This window comes from Aulonocara stuartgranti (genome assembly GCF_965226115.1).
Source record: "Aulonocara stuartgranti genome assembly, chromosome: 7".
In the NCBI taxonomy this organism is placed as follows: Eukaryota; Metazoa; Chordata; class Actinopteri; order Cichliformes; family Cichlidae; genus Aulonocara; species Aulonocara stuartgranti.
In genome coordinates, this window is record NC_138945.1 from 66,208,601 (window position 1) to 66,235,107 (window position 26,507).

The 26,507-nt window shown below is 41.1% G+C and overlaps 1 protein-coding gene across 2 annotated transcripts in view; it reads right to left on the reverse strand.

Moving 5' to 3' along the window:
* Positions 1-3,147: 3,147 nt before the first annotated feature.
* Positions 3,148-26,507, reverse strand: part of tspan9a (tetraspanin 9a) — a 190,043-nt gene continuing 166,683 nt past the window's right edge. For both annotated transcript variants that reach the window (XM_082541430.1, XM_082541429.1), the window contains 5 exons: positions 25,365-25,439; positions 17,467-17,568; positions 17,038-17,169; positions 12,335-12,418; positions 3,148-8,184 (listed from right to left, as the gene is read on the reverse strand). In XM_082541430.1, coding sequence (XP_082397556.1) covers positions 8,113-8,184; positions 12,335-12,418; positions 17,038-17,169; positions 17,467-17,568; positions 25,365-25,439 — 465 coding nt within the window. In that variant the 3' untranslated portion in view covers positions 3,148-8,112. The remainder of the gene's footprint in view (positions 8,185-12,334; positions 12,419-17,037; positions 17,170-17,466; positions 17,569-25,364; positions 25,440-26,507) is intronic.

The following is a 26,507-nucleotide window of genomic DNA, read 5'->3' on the forward strand; positions in this document are numbered from 1 at the left end:
TTCAGATTACTGTTCCAGTGAATAAAGCAGAAGGACGGTTGACAGAGGCTGGACAATGACATTTTTGAGAGGAGGAACATCTAATGTAGTTACATGACATTGCCTTTTGCTGTGATGTCTCCAGTGTGCTTTAGATTGAATCTGCCAAACTTTGAGTAAATAACATTCAAACCAATAAAGAAGTTAAAAAGAAAGAAAGAAGTCAAGCCACAAACTCTGTGAAGAGATATAGATTGAAAGACGAAAGCTGATTATTGACTGGTGATGAAGGATCATCTGTCAGAATGACCGGAAGCACAAAAACGTAACTATAAAGTTAATGTATTACATCATCACTGGACACCAGATCCCTCAGTAACTCAGTGACTTGCCAGAGACTCGTATTTAATGAGTTTCACCTTTTTTTTTTTTTAGATTGAATACAAATCAGATTTTAGTTGAACAGAACCTTAACTGGGAGGAGGTTGCACTCTGTAATTATGCAACATTTTTACTTTACCTTTGGTAGTGCTAATGGAATCTATGGATTCCAACTGGGAGTGATATGAAAAGAGAGATGATACAGATGGGTGATACCATAGTGATGTCCTGAGCTGTGCAGATACCTCGAGCTTTGTTTGAACACAGAAATTAGAAGTATGGTGGATCTTCCTGTGATTGGCTCCAATCAATATATTAGAGTTTTTGGTAAGATGGCACTATGCTCTGAAAATTGTGTCATGAATCATCACATTTTTTTTTGTATGTGACATGCCATCACCATACATTTACACCTCATTCGCAATGGGTTGGACCCTTTTTGCCTTCAGAACGGCCTCAAATCTTTGTGGAATGGATTCAGAAAATTGCTGGAAACATTCCTCAGATTTTGGTTGCAGCAATTTCGCATCACACAGTTGCTGAATCGCTCCACCACATCCTGGAGGTACATGGGGCAAACCCTTATGTCACCACTGATACAAGGTAAGCTAGATCAGTGTTTCCCAAACTTTTGGAGCCACGGCACCTACTTCACATTAGAACAATCACACAGCACACCACCAAACAAAACTGTCACAAAAAGCACATTGATAAGTTTTTTCCGCACAGCAGACATAGTGGAGTTGGCTCGGTTTGTCCCCAGTATACCTTTTTTGCTTTCTTCTGGCATTTCATCTGGGTCGGAATTTTCCCCAGGGCCTGGGTCAGAGTGACTACTTTTTATTTCAAATATTTATGTATTGCTATGTAATTTCTTCTTCGTCTTCTTCTGTTTTACTGGCGGTTGGCAACCCATTTAATGTAATCGATAGATGATGTAATTGTTCTGCCCATTACTCACACCGATCGCCTGGAGTACTAATCAGGTGAAGCCAGGTAATCTTCCACGGCACACCTGGTCATTTCTCGTGGCACAGTGGTTGGAAACACTGGGCTAGATTGATGTCATCATGTAGTTCATGCCAAATTCGGACATTCCCATCCAGACTCATTAAACCAGGCAACTTTTTTCTGTTGCCCAGTTTGGGTGAACCCATGTGAGCCTCAGCTTGACTTGAGTTGCAACCGGTGTGGTCTTCTGTTGGTGTAGTCCATCTGCTCCAAGGGTTTATGTGCTGTGCTTTCAGAGATGAACTTCTCCATAGCCTGCTTGTAACAAGTGGTTATTTGACTTCCTTTCCTGTTGCCTTCCTCTTAGCTTGAAGTAGTCTAGCTACACTCACTGGATATTTTCTCTTTCTCAGACCATCTTTGCAAACTGAAGGTGGTTGTGTGGGAAAATCCCACAAGATCAGCGGTTTCTGAAATACTCAGACAAGCTGTCTTAAAAGCAAAGTCACTTAAATCACCTTTCTTCCCCATTTTGATTCACGGTTTGAACTTGACATGTTAATGTATTCATCTGTAACATAATGGCCTATAAAAACCAAACATCTTGTAATTTTTACACTAATTTTGCTTCATCTGTAATCGTAAAAAATAGTCTGTAATGCTAAATCTAGCTAAGCAAAGCTAGCCAGTTGCTGGCTATGGCTTCATATTTATAGCACAGATAGAAAGTGGTGTCGTCCTCCTTCCATGAACTCAAACAAAATACAGCGATTTGACCAATTTTGTTTTATTAATGAAATTTGTGTCATTATAATAATAAAATGTAACTATTTTCAGCCAAGACATTCATAACCAGCAGCAGGTTAAATTTGCGACCTACCCACTCAAGGTTTTTTTTCTTATTGGTACTATTTTCTTCAGTGTAGAAAATAACTAGATATCACAGCTGTATGCTTCTTTGCAGCATCCCAATTGCTTCCACTTCTGACTTAAAAGCACACAAACACAGTAAATGGGACTATCTGAAGAGCACTATAAGGTCAAGACCTTACATTATTGTAGAAAGCAACAAAACAAATCCCCTATTGAGCACCAGTGGAGAAGACAAACTCTCTTGTATCTGCAAGAAACCTCTAACAGTACCATACTTAGGCTGGGTGGCAATCCGTTTGGCTGAGAGGAAACCGGGAACGATAGATATTCTGAGCACTTGCTGGCTGCTTTTCTGTTATTGCATCCCAAAATATACCCCATACTGGTGGTGGCATATTGTGTGGTTGTGGAGGTCAGATCATATGATACAACACTCATAACTCTGCTTCATGGCAAAATACCAATTAGATAACCTGGAGCTGACCTATTGAAAAACAATAGGGTCCAGGTGTGTGAAAACGATGAGATGGCATGGCTGTGTTGTGTTGAACTCTGAATAAAACAACCAACGTACCTGCATAGTTTTGACATCTTTAGATGGTTGAAAACCCTTAAATGAGAGCATGTGTCTAAAATTCCACCTGCTACTGCAGATCTATTAAGCACAGTGGAGGTTTAAAAGAACAAATAATAGGAAGCAACAGTAACCCTGCAGCAGTATGAGCCATGCTGTTCTTGCATGTGATGTTTAAAAGATGACAAGCATACCCCGCGAAACAAGACCGTGTGAGAACAAGCAGTACCAGAAACAACCTGCAGATCACCTCCACTGCAGGTTAACAACTTCAGCAGTCCTGTGTGGGGACAAAGTAAACAGCCTCATTGAAACGAAAGCCTTCCAAATTCAGGTTAATGAAATGAGTTGTGTGGTGGATGAGGTGGGAAATAAAAAATAAAAGTATCCGTGATTGATTCTTTTCACTTTATTTCAGTACGTTATTCATACAAAATAATCTGTACAAAGGCTAAAATAGGTCATAATTTTTTTTTTTGCATAGAAGGAACAGTGATGGAAAAACAAAAAGCCCGGGTGGAATGGCACAATAAACTCCACTCACTATCGCACACAGGCCCGATAACAATTAGGTTAAAAGGAGGGGATCAAGCTGCACACAAAAATACTGAGCTTTTCACTCCGCGCTGTTGAAGCGTGAGACAAATTGGCAATGGTTCCCACTTTCATCATCTTCACTTTGTTCTTTAGAAAAAGAACCTCTTCTTGACTGGCTCACCACCATTAGCTCATCTCAGCATCTTTAGGACAACAGTCCCTCAGGTTTTGTTATGCTTTTTTTTTTTTTAAAAAGAGCCCATTTTCAGACAGGGATTGTATACACAGAACACTTCATGTATCATGGGATCTGCTGACGCCACTTTGCTCTTCATGCCGAGTCTTCCACTCCACCCCCCCAAACCCCACAAACAAATTCTGAATCAAATCTAATTGACGGCAACATAAAAAGGGAATCCGAAGCATCAAGTCATTAGACAAGAAAGGCAATAAGCGTACTGTACCGAGAGATTTTTTCTGACACTCTTTCCTTTATTTAAAAAATAGTTGATTTAGCGAGTAAAGAGAAAGTAGTGCACCAGCTAGTATAGATATTCAGAGTGCTTTCACGTGTAGCAGAAAACTCCACAGGACAAGGCTGGCAGGTATCAGATAGTGCCACCCAGCAGAACACAACATCAAACACACCATTTCTAGAGCATACATTTCCACTGCTCACATATTCAGCTTCAGCACAGGGGAAGGATTAGGAGCAGATTACAGAAATAATATGTCGAAGGTGGCAAAAAATGATTCTGACACACACACAAAACGAAAGGAAACAACAACAAAAAACAGTTTTTATGTTCAGAATTTTTCACAGCAGACGAAACCCAATTACTGCATGTGCATCCTTCCTTCACCATTTCCGTGGCTTACTGGGAGTGCTTCCTTGGATGAGACGGAATATTTTATACTCCTTCAAAAAAATCAATTAAAAAAAAAAAGAAATCATGTTTTACTAAAAGATGAAAATGCAGTCAAAAATATATGAGGACTGTACTGACGCAAACACAAATTTACTGAACATTTACACCGCTCTCGTGCTTGAAGCGAAAACAGAGGCAGGAAATCTGGCAGACATAAAAAGTGGATAACATACAGTACAAGTGTCTGTAAGTGAGCATAAAAAGGGCACGGGCTGTCAGAAAACCAGCCTGTTGATGTGAATGTTAGGCGAAGTGGCAGAGGTATAACAGTAAGTTACATCACTTGTAAAATGGGCATATTTACAGTGAGCTGATACACTGGAGCGAGATGAACTCTGTTGTACAGTCGTCTAACAGTTCATGCTCTAAGAGTACAGAATGGGTCCTGCACTGGCAGTTTGAAGAGATACTGCAGATTATAGCTGCGCGTCCTAATTCAATTAAATTTGATCCTAATACAAAGAAGCACAACGACAGAAGCGCAGTATGTCTTTTGTGGACTTTGCCTGATACTATATGCCAGATTTTCCTTCTATTTGTTCTACGTTAATTGCTTTAACCGCCTGCATCGCTGAAACACAGAAAAGGCATTTTTGCATGTTGTAGAGGAACACTGCAAAGACTAATCCTCTAGGAAAAAATGCTTAATGATGTCATGTACTCAAAGTGAACTACAAATGGGGGGAAAGCCAATAAAAACAGAACCTACAACAAGAAAATCAACAGCATATTGTATAAAAACAAACATTTAAACAGCAGAAAAGTGTACAAAACGAACATAATTAAACAGCCGCCCCCCTTGTTAAAATGGCATTCATCCCCGCATATTACAAACACAATGTAACATTGACATAATCATGGAAAATGGGGTAAGGATTTTACACAGAGAAGAAAATGTCGCCCCAGTCAGATCAGCCGAGAGCAAACAGGGGAGGTCAGGCTGAGGCTCTGACCTCCCAATGGATTTGCTTTATTCCCACTATTCTGCATTCTTGTATTTCTGTTACATGTGCGGCTATCTCGGGTTTCCTTTGAACCTTTTTTTTTGCAGTAAGGATACAGCACAGCCTCATTTGCCAAACTGTTTTGAGCTATTCCTCCGCTAACCCGTCTCAGGTACCTTACGAGTGCTTTAAGGGGTCCAAACCACATTGCCAGTTACTGAATAGCGCCAGGTGTCTGCAGAGTGAGGCAGTAAGTAAGGGATGTGTTGAGTTTGTGGAGGCAGCCGAGCAGAGGAAACGCGATCGCTCGTGCCTGCACTGTACATCAGCAGCTGTCATGTTTCCCCCATGGACACAACAGGAAGAGTTGGAGCATATGGGGGCAGACAGTGTATCACAGCCAGCAGGGTCACTGCACAAAACAGCACAAATTTGTTGCTTCCTGTTGCAAGAATTCCCCTTTCTCTTCCTAAAACTCTCCCTTAAATGAAGAAATCATCAGACTAATTTTTCCTAAAATGCCAACAATGACTTCAGGAGATACTCTGAAGCATCTCACATCAAGGGGGCACGTGAGTAAATGAGTGGCTTATTTTCTTTGTTAGTTCAGGTAGCAGGAATAGACAGTACTTCATTGATGCGTCATTCAAAGCAATAAATTTAATTGCAGCTATAATGTAGGAAACAATTTAGAACGCAACCACTTGTAAAAGTTTAATTGGCAGCTTCCCTGGTAGCCAAGCTCAGCTCTACTGGTTACACATGAGCAGGCGATATAGGCTATAAATGGGAGACTTGACTTAACTAGGTGGTAAAACACAATCCTAAATTCCTCTCGTGCAAGTACAGTACTCTGCATCATAAAGATTCCACAATTCCAAGGTTATATGAGCTTTTACTGTGTTCTGAAAGAGTTGCTACTGAATTGAAGTCCAACCAACTTGCAGGAATCTACAAACTGAATCGGCTTGAATGGATGAGATGAAGAGAAACAGGGCATAGTGGCAAACATGACAATACAGGTCAACGGTTCAGTAACAGAAATTCAAAATAAAGATGGTAAAGACGCAACTGTGGTAAAATATCAGCTTAAATAGACAATTTCTTTAAAATCTTCCCTCTGTAGTAAAAACCTTTGTGCAAAACAATCTGCTAACATTCTGTTACAAATGTTTTGTAATTATTGGCCGGCTTATTTACTGCTATTTTTTGTTCTTGATTAAAATATAGCAAACTTCCCACATCTCTAATTGCACTTGCTTTGGAAAGCACTATGTCACAACTGAATACAACCTTATGATTCCAAAAGCTACAGTGATCCTTTGACAGTAAGCGAGGTCTTTATTCCACTGTTTCTTTGGAGATTTTGAAGCCTAGAGCAGACACACCGGAGGGCATTTTTTGAAGTCGCCACAGCAGATGGAATATTTTCAGTCTCCAGGAGGAAGGCTGGCACTCTGGCCCCCTGCAGTGAATGTAGATGTAAACAGACATAAACTGATGTGTCCTACAGGGCATGTTGCCATACATATCAGTCTGAGCTTTGATCTGGCAACACTCTCACACTCCCATCTCGCCCCACCTCTGGTTGCTGCGAGAAAATGAAGCCTACGTAAAATTGAAGGGGGTTGCAAACCGGAGGTGTAAACGTGTGATGAGCAGGAATGTCAGCAGAAGCACTGGATGGAGCATGAAACTCATTGCTGCCTGACACGGAGAAAGAAAATTAGAGTGAAAAAGAAAAGATAGAGGCAGGGTTGAGTTGCAAGCCGCCGAGAGAAAGCACGAGGAGTGCGGTGTGAATGGATGAGATCTTCAGTACAGAAAGGCTAGAGCCACCTCTGTTAACGCTATTGATAGCCGAAACGAGACAGCGTGTCTGCTCGGTTTTTGCTCCATCCTGCCCTTGATTCTAAGTGTTTCTCAGTGGGTTTTTTCTCCTCTGCAGCTTGAACTGTGTGATAAAATGCATGCGCATACACAACCCAGTCTGCTTTCTCAAAGGGGGGACTTTATCACCTAGATCTCTACAGCTGACAGTGCTGCTGGAGCCCTAATAAACAGCCATTTTACATCATTTATATTGTCTAACAGGGAACGGGTACGCTGCTGCGTGGCAGCACAAAATGCATGTGTGCGAGTTTGTTCGCAGACAAATGTTTGGTGTAAAATGAATCCACCGATGACTCCTCGTGCTTACGCGATGCTCCTCCATGAAGCTCATTTCACCTAAACCTCTGCATCCTTACGTGCCTTTGCCCGTCTGCAGCAATGTTACCTCAAAACCAATCCCACACACATACCCACACACACATTGCACCGATCTGTTCGACACTTACATTCCACAGGATGATATACTTACAAAAGCAAATCCAACAAGAAAACAATACGTTTAAAATAAAAATAATAACAACGGTCATTTCATTGATAAATCAGTGAAGTAGAAAACTAGCATGCCATGTTGGATCTTTTTCATTTACAAGGGGAAAAAAACAGGGCTAGAATTTAATAAGCATGAAGAAAAAAAACTCCACATGAGGTGGAGGGTTTTGTCACTTTCGTGGGTTTTTTCGCCCTGTGGGGCTGTTTGGGCATTTGTAAAGTCTTCATTGTCTCAAAGTCTGTCTTTCCCTCCAGCAATTGGTTAGTTCAAGCCAAAGAAGAACAGAAAAAGCCAAAAAACAAGTGTACTCAAGAGAAGGGACAACATATGGGATTCTCTTCCTTGCCAAAAGTAGGTGCCTCTTCTCTTCCAGTTGTGTTACTCTTTGGCAAAATGAATGGTGAGAGGAGACAGCAGGACAGAGCAGCTGGAATCTGTACAGACGATCTGAGAAGGGGGAAAAGGATGCTCTAAAGAGGGAAAGCATGGATGTATGTTTGAATCAGAGTCTTTATCCCATCAAGCACTGGGGCTCCTCTCCATTTGGTGCTTGTCCCAAGGCTAAGCGTCATACTTCTTTCCCGTTCTGTGAATGTGGTGGAACAATGTCATGGAGAATGCCATGCCCAGGAGCTGTGGAGGAAAACAAGGAGATCGTGAACACATGCTCGTGTCTGTCTATAGTATCTATTTATGTGTAATATATGTGCAGGTGTGTCCGTGTGGTCTATTTATGTTGATGCCTTGGGCTGCGTTTCTGATGCACAATGAATCGTGTGCTGAATCACGAACACATTTTAGTTCAGTTTCTTTTTCTCAGATGGCCTTCAAATGGAAGCTCTGGAATCTTTGTGATGGCAAAATGTACAGTGTGTGCAAGCATTAAGCCAGTGAAGTAAATTGAGATGCCATTGAATCAAAGTAGCCAGCTATGTCTTTGAAGTTTCCATTACCGCTGCTACTTCCACATCAAACACAGTCGCAAGGCTGATCCTAAAACCATTATCTGGCAAAGTTGTGATGACAGGGAAACTGAAAAATACTGAATGCTGCATAGTTTTTAATAAAAAAGGAAATGTGGACTCCACTGGGGATCCCTATGGTCTGTGATTAGCTGGGGAAAGCTGCTGATTCGCTTTTGGTTTCACTCAAAACCTAATTCGCAGAGCGGCTTCAGAGAAAATGCCACCTTAAACTGGCGTCAATCCAAAAAAAAGTGCCATTTTAGGTAAACATCCAGCTGAGACTGAGTTAGGACAGATGAAAAAGTGCTTCAGAGCCAACCCAATTATTTACATCTGAGCTCATCTGTCTCTGACAGAAAGTTTCTGCTGTCTGCTTCATTCAGTCTGAGAGACAGGATGACAGTTGCTCCTGAAGGATGCTTTAAAGCTCAATCACAGATTCCTGCTTAAAATGTGGAAATATTTCTGGGATTTCTGAAGCATTGTGGATAAACACACACCGTACATACCATATTTTCCGCACTATAAGGAGCACTTAAAATCCTTTAATTTTATCAAAAATCAACAGTGTGCTTTATAATCCGGTGTGCCTTATGTATCAGAATCAGAATCAGAATACTTTATTGATCCCTAGGGGAAATTATTAAATTCTGGTTGTGCTTACTGATCTCGAACCAATTTTATGCGGTACACGGTGCTCAAAAATCTGTCAAAAATGTTTCAGTACGACTTTGGTAAGCTATGAAGCCGCGCAGCTTGATGGATTGTTGGAGCATTATGGCTGCTGTAGTCAGGAGCCTCGCGGACTCGGTGTAATCTGGGTCCAAAAATCTGTCAACTTCAGGTCCCAAAGTCAAACGAGCACTGCGGCATCACTGAGAGTTAAAAACTGTCTAAATTCTTTCATCTTTAATAAAATGATCAGTGTTGTTGCTTTACCAGGTGTAACAATTACGTTTAACATCCAGGCATCCATGAAAACAGAATTAGTTACATTTAAGTTAGAAGTTAGCAGGAAGTTAGCTCGCTAGCTTCCACCTAAACCTGATATTGCATGTTCTGAATAAGAGATTTCTGAAACAAATTCAAACGTACAGCTCTGCTATCACTTCCAACATAAATGAAGACAGAAAACTAAACAGCAGTGACGTTTGTAGGGTTACTGAAGTTGGGCTAGCTGGTATATAATGATGCGCTATGTGATCGCTAGTGACACAGCTATGTTAGCATAGCATAAACACAGTGAAGCTAACTTTTTTTTACACTCGATAAAAGTTAACATGAGAGTTCCCGATGGTTAGGGACAAATGCAATCACATGGCAGGATGCTGTAAACAGACCAAACTTCAGTCAGGAGAACAACTGAGATAATCCATCCACAATATTAGGTTAGTCATTAATATACCGCAACAACATGGGAATAGAGCAGCTGCCAGAGAATTCAACAATTGTACGGAAGTGGAGGAAGCAAGAAGAATGAGCTGAGTAAAGTTTGACTTATCTGACTGTTTTGTTTCGCTTAATGTGCCTTATGGTCCGAAAAATACGGTACTAGCTTTTGACAAAGTTTGTTATTTACAGCATGTTTCTGGTCCCAAATCATTAAAAAACAAAAACAAAATAACATTATGGGACATTAGCTTTATTTATGATGCTCTTCATTGTCACGTCTGCAAATATTTCCCAACTTTACCTCTGGTTTGGCCTGAATCAGAGGAGGATGTGTGTGCGCCCAGAAGTCTCAGTGTTCTGCACATGCCTGATGTGCGTTTGGAGGAGAATGTGAAATTTAACAAATTCTTCAGAGCATAGTGTGGTCATATATAATGCACACATTTCTCTGATGTGACTGTGCAAGAGCTACCCCTCCCTGAGGACATTATTACGTGCAGAATCATACAAAACTCAACAGGGAGATTTGCCTTCCTTGGTGAGGACACCTTGCTCTGAATGAACCATGAATTCATGCATTAGCAAAGTGAAGCCTTGTCCTGCGTGCACGCAGTCACAGACATATCAGGCTAGGCAGAAAGAAAATATTGAAAAACAAGTCTTCACAGCATCAAAAATAAAATCAAGGGCACGGACATACAAAATGAACTGTACATCTGAGAAATCTGTGTCAAATATCATCATCTATGTGAAATGTAAATATTGTACCGAAAGGTTTCATGGGCCGAGATATTAAAATATTCTGCACTTGTCATGCACCTTGGCAGCAGAAGAAGTGAAAAGGATTGGAGGGTAAGGTGCAGTCAGAGATGTCGGGTGTTGTAGATTAAACGGACTTAGGAAAAAAGGTGCACCAGACAGCTATTGCCACAGAGGATGATTCAGGAAAAAGACCAGATCTCTGCTGGATCTTACAGTGAATTTACAAAGTCAAGGGAGTGTGAAAACATTCTCTCAAGAAGGTGCAAATTGAAGCAAGGACCCCTGACAGTAGGGCTGTGCGATATGACCAAAATCTCATATCCCGATATAAGAATTCTATCGTCCGATAACGATATAAATCACAAAAATGTAACATTTTCTGTAAATTCTGTGAATCTCGGGCAGCTCGACTTGCGGGAAGGGTTTCCAGCTGCGCGTCATGTAGCTGGAGTCGAGTGTTTTAACCGATGCATGAAACTATTTTTAGACATAAGTTGTAACATCCGCCGTTTTCTTTGTGAGTATTTATTACACGGCGTGCTGCGGGGAAAAGCCTGTTCTAACGTTTGAGTCTGAGGTTTATTTTTTTAGCACCTGGCGGCTCTTTTATACTTCTCATCCGTAAATAATCTGCTCTTTCACGTGATTCAGTTAATTTTGAAAAGTCTCAACAGGATCTTGAGCTTTATTGTGAAAGGTTTATGTGGAACATAAACAAGCAGACACGCGATGCTGTTACCGTCGCTGTTGCTAATGACAACGCATAAAAACAGGCGCTTGTCCGTCAGTAGTGTGGTTATATTAAATATAAGAGAAAGAGAAAACTTTAAGAAATTAATATAGCCACTACAGTGACCATCAAAACCATGAAAAAATATTGCCATAAACAGTTTATTTTGTGACACCATGAAACAAACGATAGCGTCAAATGAAACGATAGACGTTTTTATATCGCCGTCCGATATATATCGTTATATCGAACAGCCCTACCTGACAGGTTGCCGGTAGTGGCATATACAGACAGTCTAGCATTCACACTAACTTTCAGTTGTTACATGCGTGCATGAACTCATATTGTTGTCCACCATGCTCACACAGGTTTCTGTGCAGTTAGCTGTGCTGGCTACCTAGCGCTATCACCGCTTCTGTTGAAACACTGGCTAACCGGAGTGAAAAAAACAAAACAAAAGACGTAATACAAAAAAGTCTTGCAGTCAAAATTTGCACAAATACGGTTAAAAAAAAAAAGGTTCCCCGTTGTTCTGTGAGTAGACACTTTTAGAGTGCAATCTCAAAGTAAGTGGAAATACTACATCCTGAAGAGACACTGAGATAAAGAGGGATACATCTGAAGCAAAGTTTAGTAGCAAAAGACAAACAGAAGCGCCAGTGGAATTTCTACCACCACTTGCTACAGAGCCTTTAATCTGCGACTCTATATTCAGCATCTCTGCTCTCCTGTCGTCTCATAGCTCCTTATATCATTCTTGGCACAAAGCCACTTCACACATGATCAGGGTGCACAAGACAGGAGCTTCAATATTTCAGGATGTGCTGGAGCCCAGAATGCCCACTGAGCATTAACCTTTTAATTGTTTTCAATGTTGGCAAAAGACACAAAGCAGGACAAACAGGAAAGAGTTGTTTCTCACAAATCCTCCTACCTCCACTACCAAGATGACCATGCCTATGGTTCCCAGCAGATACTTATTGTCATCCAGCCATTCCTCCACTTTCTCAAAGCAGCCCTGAAAAAAGGAACAAAACCATGTTAAAATACCATTAAAATATACATTTTCAGTTTATGACACTGTAGTTGGAGCGATGGCTGCCCCCTGTTCAGTTACCCTGGAGAAAGCTCAATCATCTGGTTTGCAGTTTTCCCGCAAGAAAGCATTTCTTTAATGTGAGCTATACCGTAGGATGGATAACTAGCAGGTGAGTTATTAAACACAGCTGAGTTATTGTGAGCGATGACATTTATATGCAGACGTATGGGACACATAAGCCGACGTGCGCACTAATCGTATGCTTAAATACATTCCCACCTGGGTTCATTCAAAGGCTACTCATTGGCAGGGATATAACGCGACACACTTAAGGGCGGTTTCAGCAGCAAAGCTGTGCCCCTGCTGGTCTGTGGTTGCTGAGGCAGCATGTAAAGTTAACTACAAAGCGTGTGGCCATCTCCTCTGGGCAAGATTACACACAAGCTTTTAATGATGAGCTTTCCCAATGGGCCAGCTCAATGTCTGTCTTTTCTCATTTTGGCAATTATATTACAGCTTTTAATCCTCTACTTTGGACACGCTAACGAACCACATGCCAGACCAATAGCAGATTAGAGTAGCAATACGAGGGAAAACTGGTGAGCATTGTGCTACACGGTTTTGTGAGAAAAGAAGAGCTGTTGTCTCGAGAACAATAGAAAAATCCATTGGATTTAGGCAATAAGAGGAAAACTTTAAAGCGACTTTAAGTACCCACAAAGTGTTGGAAAAAACAACAGTGGATTAAAGCTTACAGATGCATGCCTCTTTTGAATTCGGGGAGCAGAAATTGGCAAGTATTGTATTTTAGAGCAACAAAAGTGTAATTTAAAGGCAATATGTTAGAGCACTTCAAATGTGGCGTTAAAAAGTAGGACGCTGTGGATCTAACTTCCCAATGCATCACGAGTTAATGGGAAGAAAAGTATCAACAACCCCCAACACGGAGCAATTGTTCACTCTGTAGTCACTTTGTGTTTTTGTTTTGCAGTCCCTTTCTTTCACTTTTCAGTATTTTTCTTGTTCCTCTTAATTTGTCTCTTCGCAGCTGTTCATCGGTATGCTTGTCCGCACCTCTCTGTAGTAGTTTTCCGCCTCGACTTGTTTCTTGTTGTTTTCCTGTTATGGACATTTTGCATTTTGAGTCTGTTGAAGTTTCTATGGTGGTTTTGTCTTTGTGGTTCTTTCACAGCTCTGCAGCTCTTTTGTTAATTTAAGCCAAAACCAAAAATGCACGAACAAAATCATTTCAAACCAAAACTTCTCGTACGCAAATCCTCGGTGAAGCACAACTGAACACTGCAACAACAGTGAGAAAACCTGTGATCACTAAGACGATGTAAGTATGCTGATTATTTTAAATTAGCCTAACTGTATGAGCATAGTCATAACATGACCTGTTAACAGTGCAACTTAATTTGTTAATGAGTTGGGAGTTAAGTGAGTTTGGGACCCATATGGAGAAGAATTGTCTAAAGCAGGGGTCTCAAACTCAAATGAGCCGCGGGCCACTTCTGGCACCGTCACCTCATTGGAGGCCACTTCAGTGTCCAAGTAGTACAAAAAAACAAACACGAAAACACCCACTAATATTTCCTAAAATGTAGTGTTTTGTTTGTTTTATTTAATTCCAAATATTGTGTAACAAGACAAAATTGCAAACATGAACACAATTTTTTCTCACTCTTAACTGTCTGAAGCCTTTCAGTTTCAGTTGTCATATGTAAGTTAGCACAGGGTCAACATTGCAGTGAAATGTATTTGACGAGCAGAAGACAGTCACTCAGCAGTGTAGTACAGTGTAGTACAGTGTAGTACAGTAGTTTCATTGAACTACCAAATAAACAGCTCTTTCTGGCCAGACACGTGGAAGCACTTTTGCTACAATTTTGTTTGTATTTAACAAAATAAAAATGCAGACATAAGCGTACACATTAGTCTTTGATTGCAAGTGAAAATTGTTTTCTTTCTAAATAAATCTCTCCCTGAACTAATACAGCCCTCAACATGTTTGCACGCTCTTGTTACCTCGCTCAGGTCCGCGGCTCTGAAACGTGGTAAGGAGACTCTGGCTAATACTTTGGGCTCCATGTCGGCTCATGGAACGAGCTTTACTGTCTGGGTCAACTTTGCTAGCGAGAGACAGAGAGAGGCGTTGAAAGGCTGCTCCAGCAGAACTTTATTGTTTCGGAGGAAAACACGAACACGGTGTACAGTCGAGTCTTAATAGCTTACTGGGCTCGTCAGGCACTCTTTTAGGCTGCAGTGGTTATTTTTTATATTTACATGCTTCCATCTCCCGTTTCTGCTCGGTAGCGCCTCGTACTTTTCGACTTTCCTTTTTCCTCCCTCCCTCACGCTCACACACAGCGGGAGGGGCGGTCCCACACGCTCTCCCTGCAGCAAGGACTACACCGCACATGAGGCTACAGTCTTAAAGGGCCATGCCTGTAACACTCTGTCATGTATTAAATCATTTTTTGTATAATAATTAAAAAAAAATTTTCTTCACATCAGTATGCGGGCCACAAGTAGAGGTGACGTGGGCCGCAAATGGCCCGCGGGCCGCGAGTTTTGGACCCCTGGTCTAAAGAATCGAAAAATACACTTTTTGAAAGCCCAGAGCACAGCTGCAGCAGTAATCAGGATGTACAAAAGAGCCATAGTAACACTAATCAGAGCCACAGTGGCCCTCCACCTGAAACGCCACAGACAGCGCACTTCTTCCAAAGTACAGCTCTCAAAATCGGAAGAATAAGTGGTTCAATCTCACAAATGGAAATTAGAATTTTAGCTTAGAACATTGCTTAATGTCAGGCTCTATATACGTCATAAAAACCCCTCCTCACTCTTCTTCTTTGGCCTAAAACTGAAAGATTGAATGTTGCTAAAGAGCTGAAAAACAGCCTGATGAAGATTAGGATCACAAGATAAATTGGTTTGGCTGAGATGGGGATGATACACAGCGTGACGCTCGACTGATTGTAAATATGGTATCTAAAAGTTTCAAGGACACCGGATGGATGTTAGACAATGTCAGACAGGTATCTTAATTGTGTACTTGAGCACTGAGGAGTAAAAACACATTGAGAAGTGAAAAATATCAGGTGCTGGAGATGTTGGAGATTAAATGGACTTAGGAAAAAGGTGCACCGCAGACAGCTATTTTTATACAGCATGACTCAGGAACAGAGCAGAACTCTGTTTGGATCTTGTACTGAATTTACAAAACCAAGGGAGCAGAGAAGGACAGGGAAACATTTTCTCAGGAAAGGGCAAATTGAAATAAAGACTCCTAATACTGAGCCACCCCATCACAGGGGGAGCATTTATGAAAAGACAGACAACTGTTTTACAATGACATATTCATACCGCGGGGACGCTAAAACGATTTTGTTATGTAGATGCACCAGTCGAGACCTTTTTGCTATTCTGGTTGTCCACTGTGCTTACGTCCCTCCATAAAAGAAACAGGCCTGTGCAGCCTAAAAAGGCTTCAGTGTCAGTAAAAACTTCACATGTATATATTTTGTAGGCGCACTGAGACTGCAAGGCAAAACAAGATAAAAAGAAAGAGTCTGGCGGTAAAGTGAAAAAAGCAACCGGGGTTCCTGGTGAGAGCTGAGAGCACTCTGAGTTGTTGCAAAAACGCAGCATAAACAGTCTGCGCACACACACACACACGAACACACACAGCCAGCCAGTTAATTGCTGGCTACCTCAAGTTAACGTCTGTTTCCGTTGGTACATTGGCTGACTCAAGCAAACGAACAGATTACACTTCAGCACTCAAAACTGCACAAACGTGGCAAAACAAGTTTGGCTTCGTTAAAGCAGTTTTAGAGCACATGTTCTAAGTAAATGGAAAACCTACTATGAGGAGAGACAGTAACAATACAAAGAGGGATAAATGGTACCAAAAAAGCACCACAGAACGACACAGGAAATCCTTCCTGCCCGTGACCGTCTCCCTGTGCAACTCCTCCATCTAACACACTGTAAACACTGCCCTGTCTGCACACGCTCTGCAGCTAAATACCAAATGACAAAGTTCAGTCAGAGTCAAATGTCAATCATATATATTCCACCTCTGTAATATCCTTTGTCAATATTCTTGATATTTATAACTGAGTGACTTGTATATATTAGTGCTATTTCTTAAATTTGTAAACTCTGTAACATATTCAAATAGTTTAGTCTGTAATTGTTAAAGTCTTGGAGTAACCACATCATTTCCTTAAGGATTAATAAAGTATTCTGATTCAGCAGTTTTGGGCCCAGCATGTTTCCTATAATCTGGACAAGAATATTACGTGAATCATACAGAATACTTTCAGACTATCAGTTTTAAAAAGAGAAAAGTCAAGGCAAACTATACAGCCGAGATTAGGTAGAAAATGACTCTGTGTATCATTCATATCCTCCAAAACAAAAACTTAAATACAGTAAGTATATTCTGTGGAGTCTGTCATTTTAATACAGTAAATCTGTTAGTTTTGAATATTTTATAAAGAGCAGACACGTGACTCTTATACTTAAAAGCAAAAGCAAAAGACTGAGAAGCAAAACTCAACTCATCGGAGTCCAGGTCAACTCACCCTGTTCCAGAACATGTTGGTGGAGTTCCGCCCACAGTTCTGGTAATGCTCCTGGCAGCAGCGATCAGGAACTACTTTGTCCTTCAGGGCCTCGTGCCAGTCGGTGTATCCTATCACTCCACAGCATTTCCACTGTTAATGCCATACAAATGTCAGGTGGAAGATGAGTTAATGCTCTGTGTCCTCAGTGGCCCCAAAAAGCTCAAACAAACTTTAATTAAAAAATGTAATTGGTCACTTTCCTTTAAAGGACAGCAAAAAAGGACTGAAGTGTACTTGGACAGCCAGTTTGGGCTTTTAAGTTCACTCTAACGCCACAGCTACAAGCCAGGACATACATTAGCTGGAATATCTGAATAGATTTTAGTCATTTGTGCTTAAACATTCACACTAACGTTTCTCATATTGTAAATGCATGGCGTTACTTACCTCTGCCTGGATGATGTTCCAGGCATTTCGCAGGCCTATGTTGTTTTCTGAGTTGTACAGAGCCAGCCCATCCTTGAGATCCTGTTTGGCATTCTCACGCACCTGGAGAGGATAAAAGAAAACATTAGCCTTAGTTAGAGATCTTAGTTTGGAGGGGTTGTCTTTGCAAGAACAGTCCGGTGAGTTGCACCATTCAATACCTCTTTATGTCGTCTTTGTATTGGAGCAGGCAGTTGAAGCTTGGGTGTTTGTAGAGGTGCACTCGGATTATTCTACCCTTTTCAAACTGTCAGCATCCTTTTCACACAGATGCAAACAGTAGTGGCAGGTGTGCAGTTAAGTGCTTTTAGTGGACTGTGTATGACCGACGAATCATTAACGCAAAGCAATCCGACACTACAATATAAAGACATAAAATGCCAGCGCCTTCACAGTTATGGGTAACCTCTTGTCTTGTCAAATAAAAATAACTCTGCAACAGTAACGCGGACCGCTGTGTGATGTCTGAACGTCTGACACGTCATGTGTCGCTCACACGCTCGGCTTCAACATGCCCTTCAGCAGTGCTAGCAAATCATTTTCCTCTTGAGTGAACACCAACAATTTGCTCAGGGTTGTGCCATGTCTGAGGGAGATTAATATCTCATTCGCTGTGTTAATGAGATACAAAATCAGAGCTTTAGCTCTCCTGCAGTTTCATATGCCTGTGGGGATTTGCTAACTGCCAGGACAGATTGAGAGGCGCTTTAGATACGGGGTAATTATGACTAGAAAAATGACATGGACTGCCAGAATCACGCTGTACATCTTCACAGGCAATAAAAGTAATATCACAACAATAGGAATGCACTTAATACTTAAAGCTTGGAGTTAAAGAGTGTGATCAGGAAATCTGCACAGGACAAGAGAAGCTGCATTAGCACGGTCACGTCCAGAAACAACAAGGTGATTTTAGGTGTCAGTAAATCCTTTAGTGAAAGAATAAGGACGAAAGTAACAATAAGCAGCCAGAAGCCTGGCTTCTCTAAAATAATAACACATTTAATATCACTTGACTTTCTGTCTTACACATTAGAAATAGTACAAACCCAACTTTCCTTTGACTGTACAGAAACGACATTAAGCTTTAAAGTCATTCACTGGTTCAGTACCCTTGTTATTCAGCTGCAAGGCTTTTGAAATCTATTTGCTGAATTAGACATTCAAACTGAATTTTTACTGATTAATTAAAATTTCTCGGGCAATAAAATGCTTTAGTAATCATTAAAAATGCAAACCCCATTTAAAACATCCTCTAAAAGCTTTGAAATAAGACGAGAATTATTTCAAATCCCATTCTTGCTCCTCGGCCTGCAAGTTTGCTGATGCAGATCTTGGTCCTCGTGCAGGAAAATGAAATGAAGAACAGCAGCACCATCAATCTCTGCCTTATGCTTTGTTTCTATCTGCTATCTTGTCTTCTCCATCAACAGTAGGCTGTATGTGATGTTGCTGGCTCATTACAGACTCCTCACACAGCCGCTGGAGAGCAGGGTCCCTCTTATTGCAATAAAAGTCTTCTTCCGAGTCTCCGATAAGTCACTGCACATCATTTTTTTGTGTCTTAGTTACAGTGTGAAATGAAAGTTAATGATCCAGATTTACCTCTAACGAGAGGCAGACAAATGAATACAGAACAAACAGGGAGTTGGAGGATCGTGCGGCACGCCGACCCTTTTCCTCCTCGCCACAGAAGCAGACAAAAACACGAGGCGATTTCTCGACTAATGCTTACACTGCCGGTCCTCGAAAATGTTGACAAATAACAGGCCTGCACCGTGCTGTGGCAACATCCGACTTCTGGGAAGTTTTGCCTGGATGTTGCCACGCAATATTTCACGTGTGGCATGTAGACAAAGCCCTGAGACAGAGCTCATATGTCTCATTGCATAGATAAGCTTGTAGTTTCCTCTGTGATGACCAAGTCCGCACACAGCAATATACGACTGCACATTCATCACAGAAATCTAAAGGGTTCAGCTTGGCCGGCTGAGAAAACACTCATAATTCACAGAAAAGACAAAAAAACAAAAAACAAAGAAAGACAAGAAGATATGCATGTGAGGGCGGTGGAAGGAGAAGCCTTTCTGTCCAAACTGTTCACGTTCCCCGTCAATGATCACAAAAATAGAGCAGAGAGCGGGTGGTAGATTGTTGGAGAAACACCTGTCCCAGATCTGGTGACATGGTAACACCCAGGGGAGCAGGTACACTGAGACCTGTGAGGTTACACTGAATGCTCATTACCAGAGTGTGTGCCACGACAGAACTGACTGCTCCAATTTCCAAAGACGTGAAAGAACTGATCAATTCAGAGAAGGATACAGCCACCACAGAGGTGGGGGAACATCTGGCTAACGACTGGTGTCTCAGCAGGCTGTTTTGAAAATGCTGTGGAACATTTAGAGTTCCTCACGCAACACGGGAGAGCATTACATATTTACATGAGATTCTGTGAAAACAGAAGTGTCAAGAGATTTATTCTAAAGACACTTCTTCAGCTGAGAGTCAGAGAGTGGAGACACACACGCTGCAGTTTTTACTTGCAAGGGCGGTCACAGAGCGCTGACATCAGAGTGGGGGCCCTGTGAAGTGCGCTCTGTTACCGCTCTGGTCTTTATTTATATACAAAAGTAGGCGCATTCGTTTATTACATTGGAATGTGGATGTGTATATTAGGGGTGCAACGATACTCATATCGATATTGAACCATTCGATACAGTGCTTTCGGTTCGGTACGCATATGTATCGAACAATACAACATTTTTAATTTATTTTATCAACTTTCCTTCTGACGATGCTCAGAGGATCTGCGTTCGACTACTCCGCCTAGGCTGCACTGTCGAGCGCAGATCCACTGAGCGCAGCGCAAGCTAGCAAGACAGAAGCTAAGCTCGTTGCAACATGGCAAATTGAACCTCCCCCACCCTCATTCAGATCTGACCTTTGGAATTATTTTGGTTTTCATGTGACGTATGACCCTGAAGGTAAGCGTGTCATGGACAAAAGTAAAATAGTATGTCGGATGTGCCATGCAATGCTCAGTTACATTGGTGGGAACTAGTGCGTTAGCGCAGTTAGCTCGTTAATGTGTTGACGCAGTCCAGCCCCACGCACGGGGCGATCCGAGGTAGCTCGTTAACGGAGCTAGTGCAAAGACAAGCTAGTGCAAAGACAAGTGGAAGCAGACAAAAACAACAAGCAGCATGCTACAAACTTTACCCGAGTCATTTAGACAGCCGTTAGCACAGGATTCTCCTTATGGGGACCTGATAAGTTTAATATGCTGCTGAGAATATAGCCCAGAAGAAGCGTATAGTATAGCTTTTATTTTGGAAAGAGCCATTTCTCTGTAATAAACTCTCTTTTCCAAAGATGAGGGATTTCTCGATCAGATAGATTTATTATTTCATCCCTTTGTTGTTTCAGCAACATTAAATTTAAAAACTGTAAGTTTGAGTTAAAATATATATTTATAATTTTAATAAATGACAAATTAAAAAAGCATGAACATTTTTTTGTATCGAAAAAATATCGAACTGTGACACCAAAGTATCGAACCGAACCGTGAATTTTGTGTATCGTTGCACCCCTAGTGTATATGTGTGTGTGCGCCAAGAGAGGCTCCTCTACCTGACACGAAGTGAAACTGCTTGTTAAGCTCTTATCTAGCAGGTACTGCTCCTTCCCTGCATGATAACGGGTCACAGTGAACTAAAAACAGTCTGAGTTATAAAGAGGTCATCATGCAGTATTCTATCATTTGCAAACGTATATCATTAAAAGATTATCCTGACTACTAAGTACAATTTTCTATTGACAAGAAGAGACGAGCAAAACGTTTATTTTATCAGTTTGCTCAATTAATATCTTACGAAAATTGTACAGCATCCAATTCTGATCTTATGAGGCTCTGAAAGGAAAGAATTAGTGGACCATTGGGAGTTAGTGTATTGGCACCTGCGGCAGGTAAACTATAGATAGATAATACATTTATCTGTCTGCATGTTCTGTGCATGCTGACAGGAAAACAGAGGAATTATCTTAGGATACCAACCACGGTCAGTGTTTAAAGACTAACAAGTGCTCAACTTTCCACTGAAAAACCTGAACTTGAATCTGATTTTATGGATGGCTAAGTGCTTAGGAACAGCTTTGAACTTTCAAAATGGCTAATATCTTATCTACATATTCACACTAGCAAAAAATATGAAGGATAATCATTGATTGTTATTTTAAAAACACTTTTCTTTCTTTTTTGTCCCTGCACTTTCTTCTTGGTCAACTACTAAATTAAATACATTATTGTTAAGTTGTAGCTGCTCCCCTGTGTTTACCAGCTAGTAACTCTGGTTCTTTACTAACTGTTGTTGTGTTCCGGGTGTTGAATAGCTTTTCTTGTGAAATTTCTAATCAAACTGCCCCAAACTCCCAAGTTCCCACACTGGCAAATGTTCACGTCACATTAACGTTCAGTACCAGAGTAGCTCACGTCATCGTTTACCCGACAGCTGCATAATAATTAAAAATATACTTTACGGTGAAATACTCCCTGGCATTATTGCATTTTTCTTTTGGATGCAGAAATGATGAAGCGACTCCACACATACTCACCTGTCTTCAAATCTCATCTATAATGCAAAGAACCAGAGATCTGCCTGCATACGCAGGTTTCTGACGAGACAGGCGGTGCAGATAACGCTGTTTTTTAATGTTTAAAAAAGTGACAGACAGTTGAGCTGATATTCTATCACAGTAGATTTCATATTTGATGTAAAATGCACCGAAGTACATAGCATCTGAACCCAAGTCAACCTCTACCAAACTTAACTTCTGATTGTAGCTTGCTGTCAGGGTATGGTACACAAAGCTCACATTATCACAAATACCAGACTTCAGGCTCAAATGTTCCTAAATGCAGAGTTTCAAGCATGAAATTACCATTAAATACTATTTAAATAAAACATATTCAAAGCTAAACAACCCAGATCAAATTGCCACTTATTTTACTGTTTCGTGAAGCAAATAAAACTGTCTCTTGTCACATCTTCAGTCTTTTGCTGCATGCTCTTTAAGGATAGACCGAACCTCTTTCAAACATGTTCAGTGCTTTTTTTCCTCTCATACGCAGTCACTGTTGGGTCACATACTGTCTGGAAACACTGGTTTTAGTTTCAGGACTACTGGGAAACTAAGAAGCTAACAACGTTTCACTGTTGCTCTAATTGCAAAGCTCAGGACAAATACATTTACTGCCCTGAAATTGTAATAAATGATGTGAATCCAAACAGCACATTATTAAACACGTTACTTAATTCCCTCAGTTGCTCTGCAACCCTGTGTTTTGTAGACGGAGGCCAGGGCACTTGACAGAGTCAGGGGAAGAGCCCCACTCCAGCTTTAATTGGTTGGGAAATAACGCACAGCCAGGAATTGAACATAATTCTGTCTTTGCACAAACGACACACGCAGCTAGATGTGACTGCTGCTGTCGTTGAGTAAGACATCAAGGATGTGCCACAGCCAAACTTGGCTTCCTTCCTCTTCCATGACTCCGTGTTTTCCTTTTTCCTGATTCTTTTCCTAAAGTTTTACAGTGACATCTAATTTCATTTCTGACATGGCTGACCTCTTTCTACCCCTTTTTTTGTGTACTTCAGCACCCTAACACATAACACATTCATTCTTCCCAGCATCCTTTGATATCTCTTTTTTTTCTTCCACCTCTCTCCACACCTTCCACCCTTCCTTCATTTCTTCCTCGCCCTCCCGACATCCCTACGTACATGCTCCGGTGCTTCCTGTCTCTCTTGCAAAGTTCTGCTTCCTCATTCTGAGCTAATAAACCTTCACCGGTGTTCAGCTCAGCGTGTTGGGTCGACGGCGGCACAATGAGGTCAGAGCGTTAAAGACGGATGGCTGTAATCTGGTTTGCCGCCCAGCCATCTGCTGCAGTCAGCTGGTTGCTAACTGCAGGGCCAGCCTTTATTATACTACGCCCTCTACATGGCATTTAATCAGAAAGCTTAACACCACTGGGCTGTGGAAGGAATGAGGGAGTGCCCACGCATAAGCCATACCTGGAGGCAAGACTGCTGGGGTGAAGAAGACGTGAGAGAAATTATCTATTAACAGGACTGAGCGGTACCTCCAAAGTAGGATTAAACTGGTGGAAACGGACGCTAAACGAAAAAAACATGTTGCAACAAACACAAGATACTATATGTTTGTCTTTCCCTCCCACCTGTCAACAGACTGTCGCCCAGAAGGATCACAGTATGCACAAAGAGTCAGTCATGACTTAAATATGACCTATTTGAGAGACTAAAATATCGTTAGCTTCATAGCATAATTGCCTAAGTCATTTGACTAAGTCAATGACTTAGGCACTTATGCTATGAAGCTAACGATATCTGTTTTGCCTCCGTCGATACACGTTTAAAAGCTGCCAACTACTGTACCGTATGTCTTCCAGTCTTGTTAATAAATACCGTGTGATTAGGGGATCAAATAAGAAAAGTGAATTAGTGATTCCTCTGATCACAGCCTGTAGCAGAAGACGAGGGGAGCCTCACACGGCATACAAGATCTCACTGGAGACGGAGAAAAAACCCAACCACAAAACAAAAAGCAATATGTGAAGGTCGTCTGTGATTGTCCTTTTAGCCAAACAGACAAGCTTTAAAATCTAATGCAGTTTCCTAAATTTGCAGGACATCCTGATTAGAGCAGTCTGAAAGTGTCATCTCCAATAACGTGCAATTTACTTTAAACGCTTTGCCTTCCAATGACATTTGAAGACCAATAAAGGGAAATATATTTGGTTGTGATCCTCATTATCATGGTTTCACGTTCCATTAGGTTTAAGCCAGGATAAACACAGTAATTTGGCAAGAACGGGACAAACATAAAATATGGTGGGTATTCACTGGAACTTGTGCGAATGAGTTTTCCCCGGGTAATGCCCCATGCTTTGCTAATGCAGACTCAACTGATTTCTCATTTAGGAAATCCTCAGCACTACTGGGCTATCTTTTACTGACTTCACAGGTGATGGGAAAGGCACTGCTGTGAAGTCAAGAGGCTTTCTATTTAAATTCCGCCGGAGGGATCACGGTTAAGCCGGTAATATTTTGATGATAAGGCAACAGACATATTTACTCCTGACAGGGTGTGCCTGCGAGACCCGATCTGAATCTGAGAATGGATTGGCTGCTAAATGAATTCCTTTATCTGCCTGAGAGACTAGGTTTGAGCAATAACCTCAGAACAAAGAGGCAGAATTAGCTGATGTCCCGAGGGCCGTGTGACATAAGAGAGCAAATATATAAATAGACGGATCTATCAACGACATGTCCTTGAAAACAGAGAAGTCTTCATCGCTCGTCCTGCACAAGACACTTGTCTTCTTCGGGATGAAACATTTGTGGTTGGATCAGATTAAAGACGAAGACGAATTCAGCATCGGTAATATCCAGAGCTTTGCATGTAGGCATCTGCTGTTACCCCACACATTCACCTGATTTAACCTCATTCAAGGGGTCATGGGAAATATTCCTGGAACTAATTAGGGGGAGCCAACTGTTGGGGATTGAGTTGAATTTTGTGGCCTAACCTTTGACTGCTGTGTTAATGGTGGGGTGAAGACACTCAAGCTTCTGACAGAGAAACAACCAAATATAAAAACAGAAAACTCTGATACCCGGAAGCAACTGGAATCTAGGTATGCTTATCACACTAACACCGTTTATTGCTTTCTGCATTTGTCTGTGATCATCTGTGTGTGAGAGAGCTTTCTTTTAATGTCTTTAGCTGGAATGATAAAAAACAAAATTCGGACACAACACATAACAACTTACCTTATCTGTGTACACAAAGAACAGGATGAGCAAAATCACCTCCGCCAGAAGAATTATCAGCAGGACAATGAAGAACTGCCAGAAAGAGGAAGAGCACTGTTACAACAGCAGCACAGGCAATATTGTAAATTGAATTTGTGAACAAAACTCTGAACAGCTAAGCTTCTTTTGCAGTTAAGTGCTGTTTTATCTGAGTATTTCACAAACTTCACAGTAAGACTTGCATCTGTGATTTAAAGCGCATTTATTTATACTCCAAACTCAAATGTATTGTGTGACTCACGGAGATACACGGATCATCTAATGATCTTTTAATTTGGGTTAAAGCAATTGTTTGACATCTTGTGAAACATAAGGCAAGGGTTAAATGAGATGAGCTAGCAGTCAATTAGTTTAGCTCAGACTGAAACAAAAAGACACAAAAAACTAGAGCCTGGCTTTATCTGCCAGCTGGCATCTCTTAAAACCCAATAATTAACACATGAATCATCATCAAGGAAAAACCAAATAAAAAATAAAGCTGTAGTATTTTAAGGTTAATTGCCCAGCTATGACCCAGCGAATCACTTCACATGACTGTAAAACCAGCCCTAAATAAAGCTAGCTGGCGTTACCTACTGACCCCTCCATTTATACTGTTCAGCTTGGCTGGACAGTTTCTGGCAGCAGCTTTATATTTACCAGCTAGATTAATCTTCTCATTTTTGCTCTTGACAATAAAACAAATGAGTAAATTTCCCCCAAAAACGTTCCAGGTTTCAGTTAATGGTTTCATTTGGAAGCAGCATACACAGAAACCAACATTTCTCAAGACAAAAAAAAAAAAAAGAAATCCATAAACATAAACAAAGCAAATTTAAAAAGGGAGAAGGAAATTAGAAAAAGAGACATGAAGGAAGAGGTGGGAGTGATGGTGGGAGGAAAAAAGGAGAATCTCGGTGCTGGAGGGCTTGTGAATGTTTGAGGGGAGTATAAAAGATTTAATACTTCCTAAGATTAATTTCTAGCACAGCCTTGCATCTCATCTACTACTCTCTCTACTTGACTCCATTACAGCACGGTATTTACCAAGCTCTTCTGCACAGCACGGGAGGAGGCATGCAAACCTAGATTTTTGAAAAACCCATTAATTCCAAACTCATC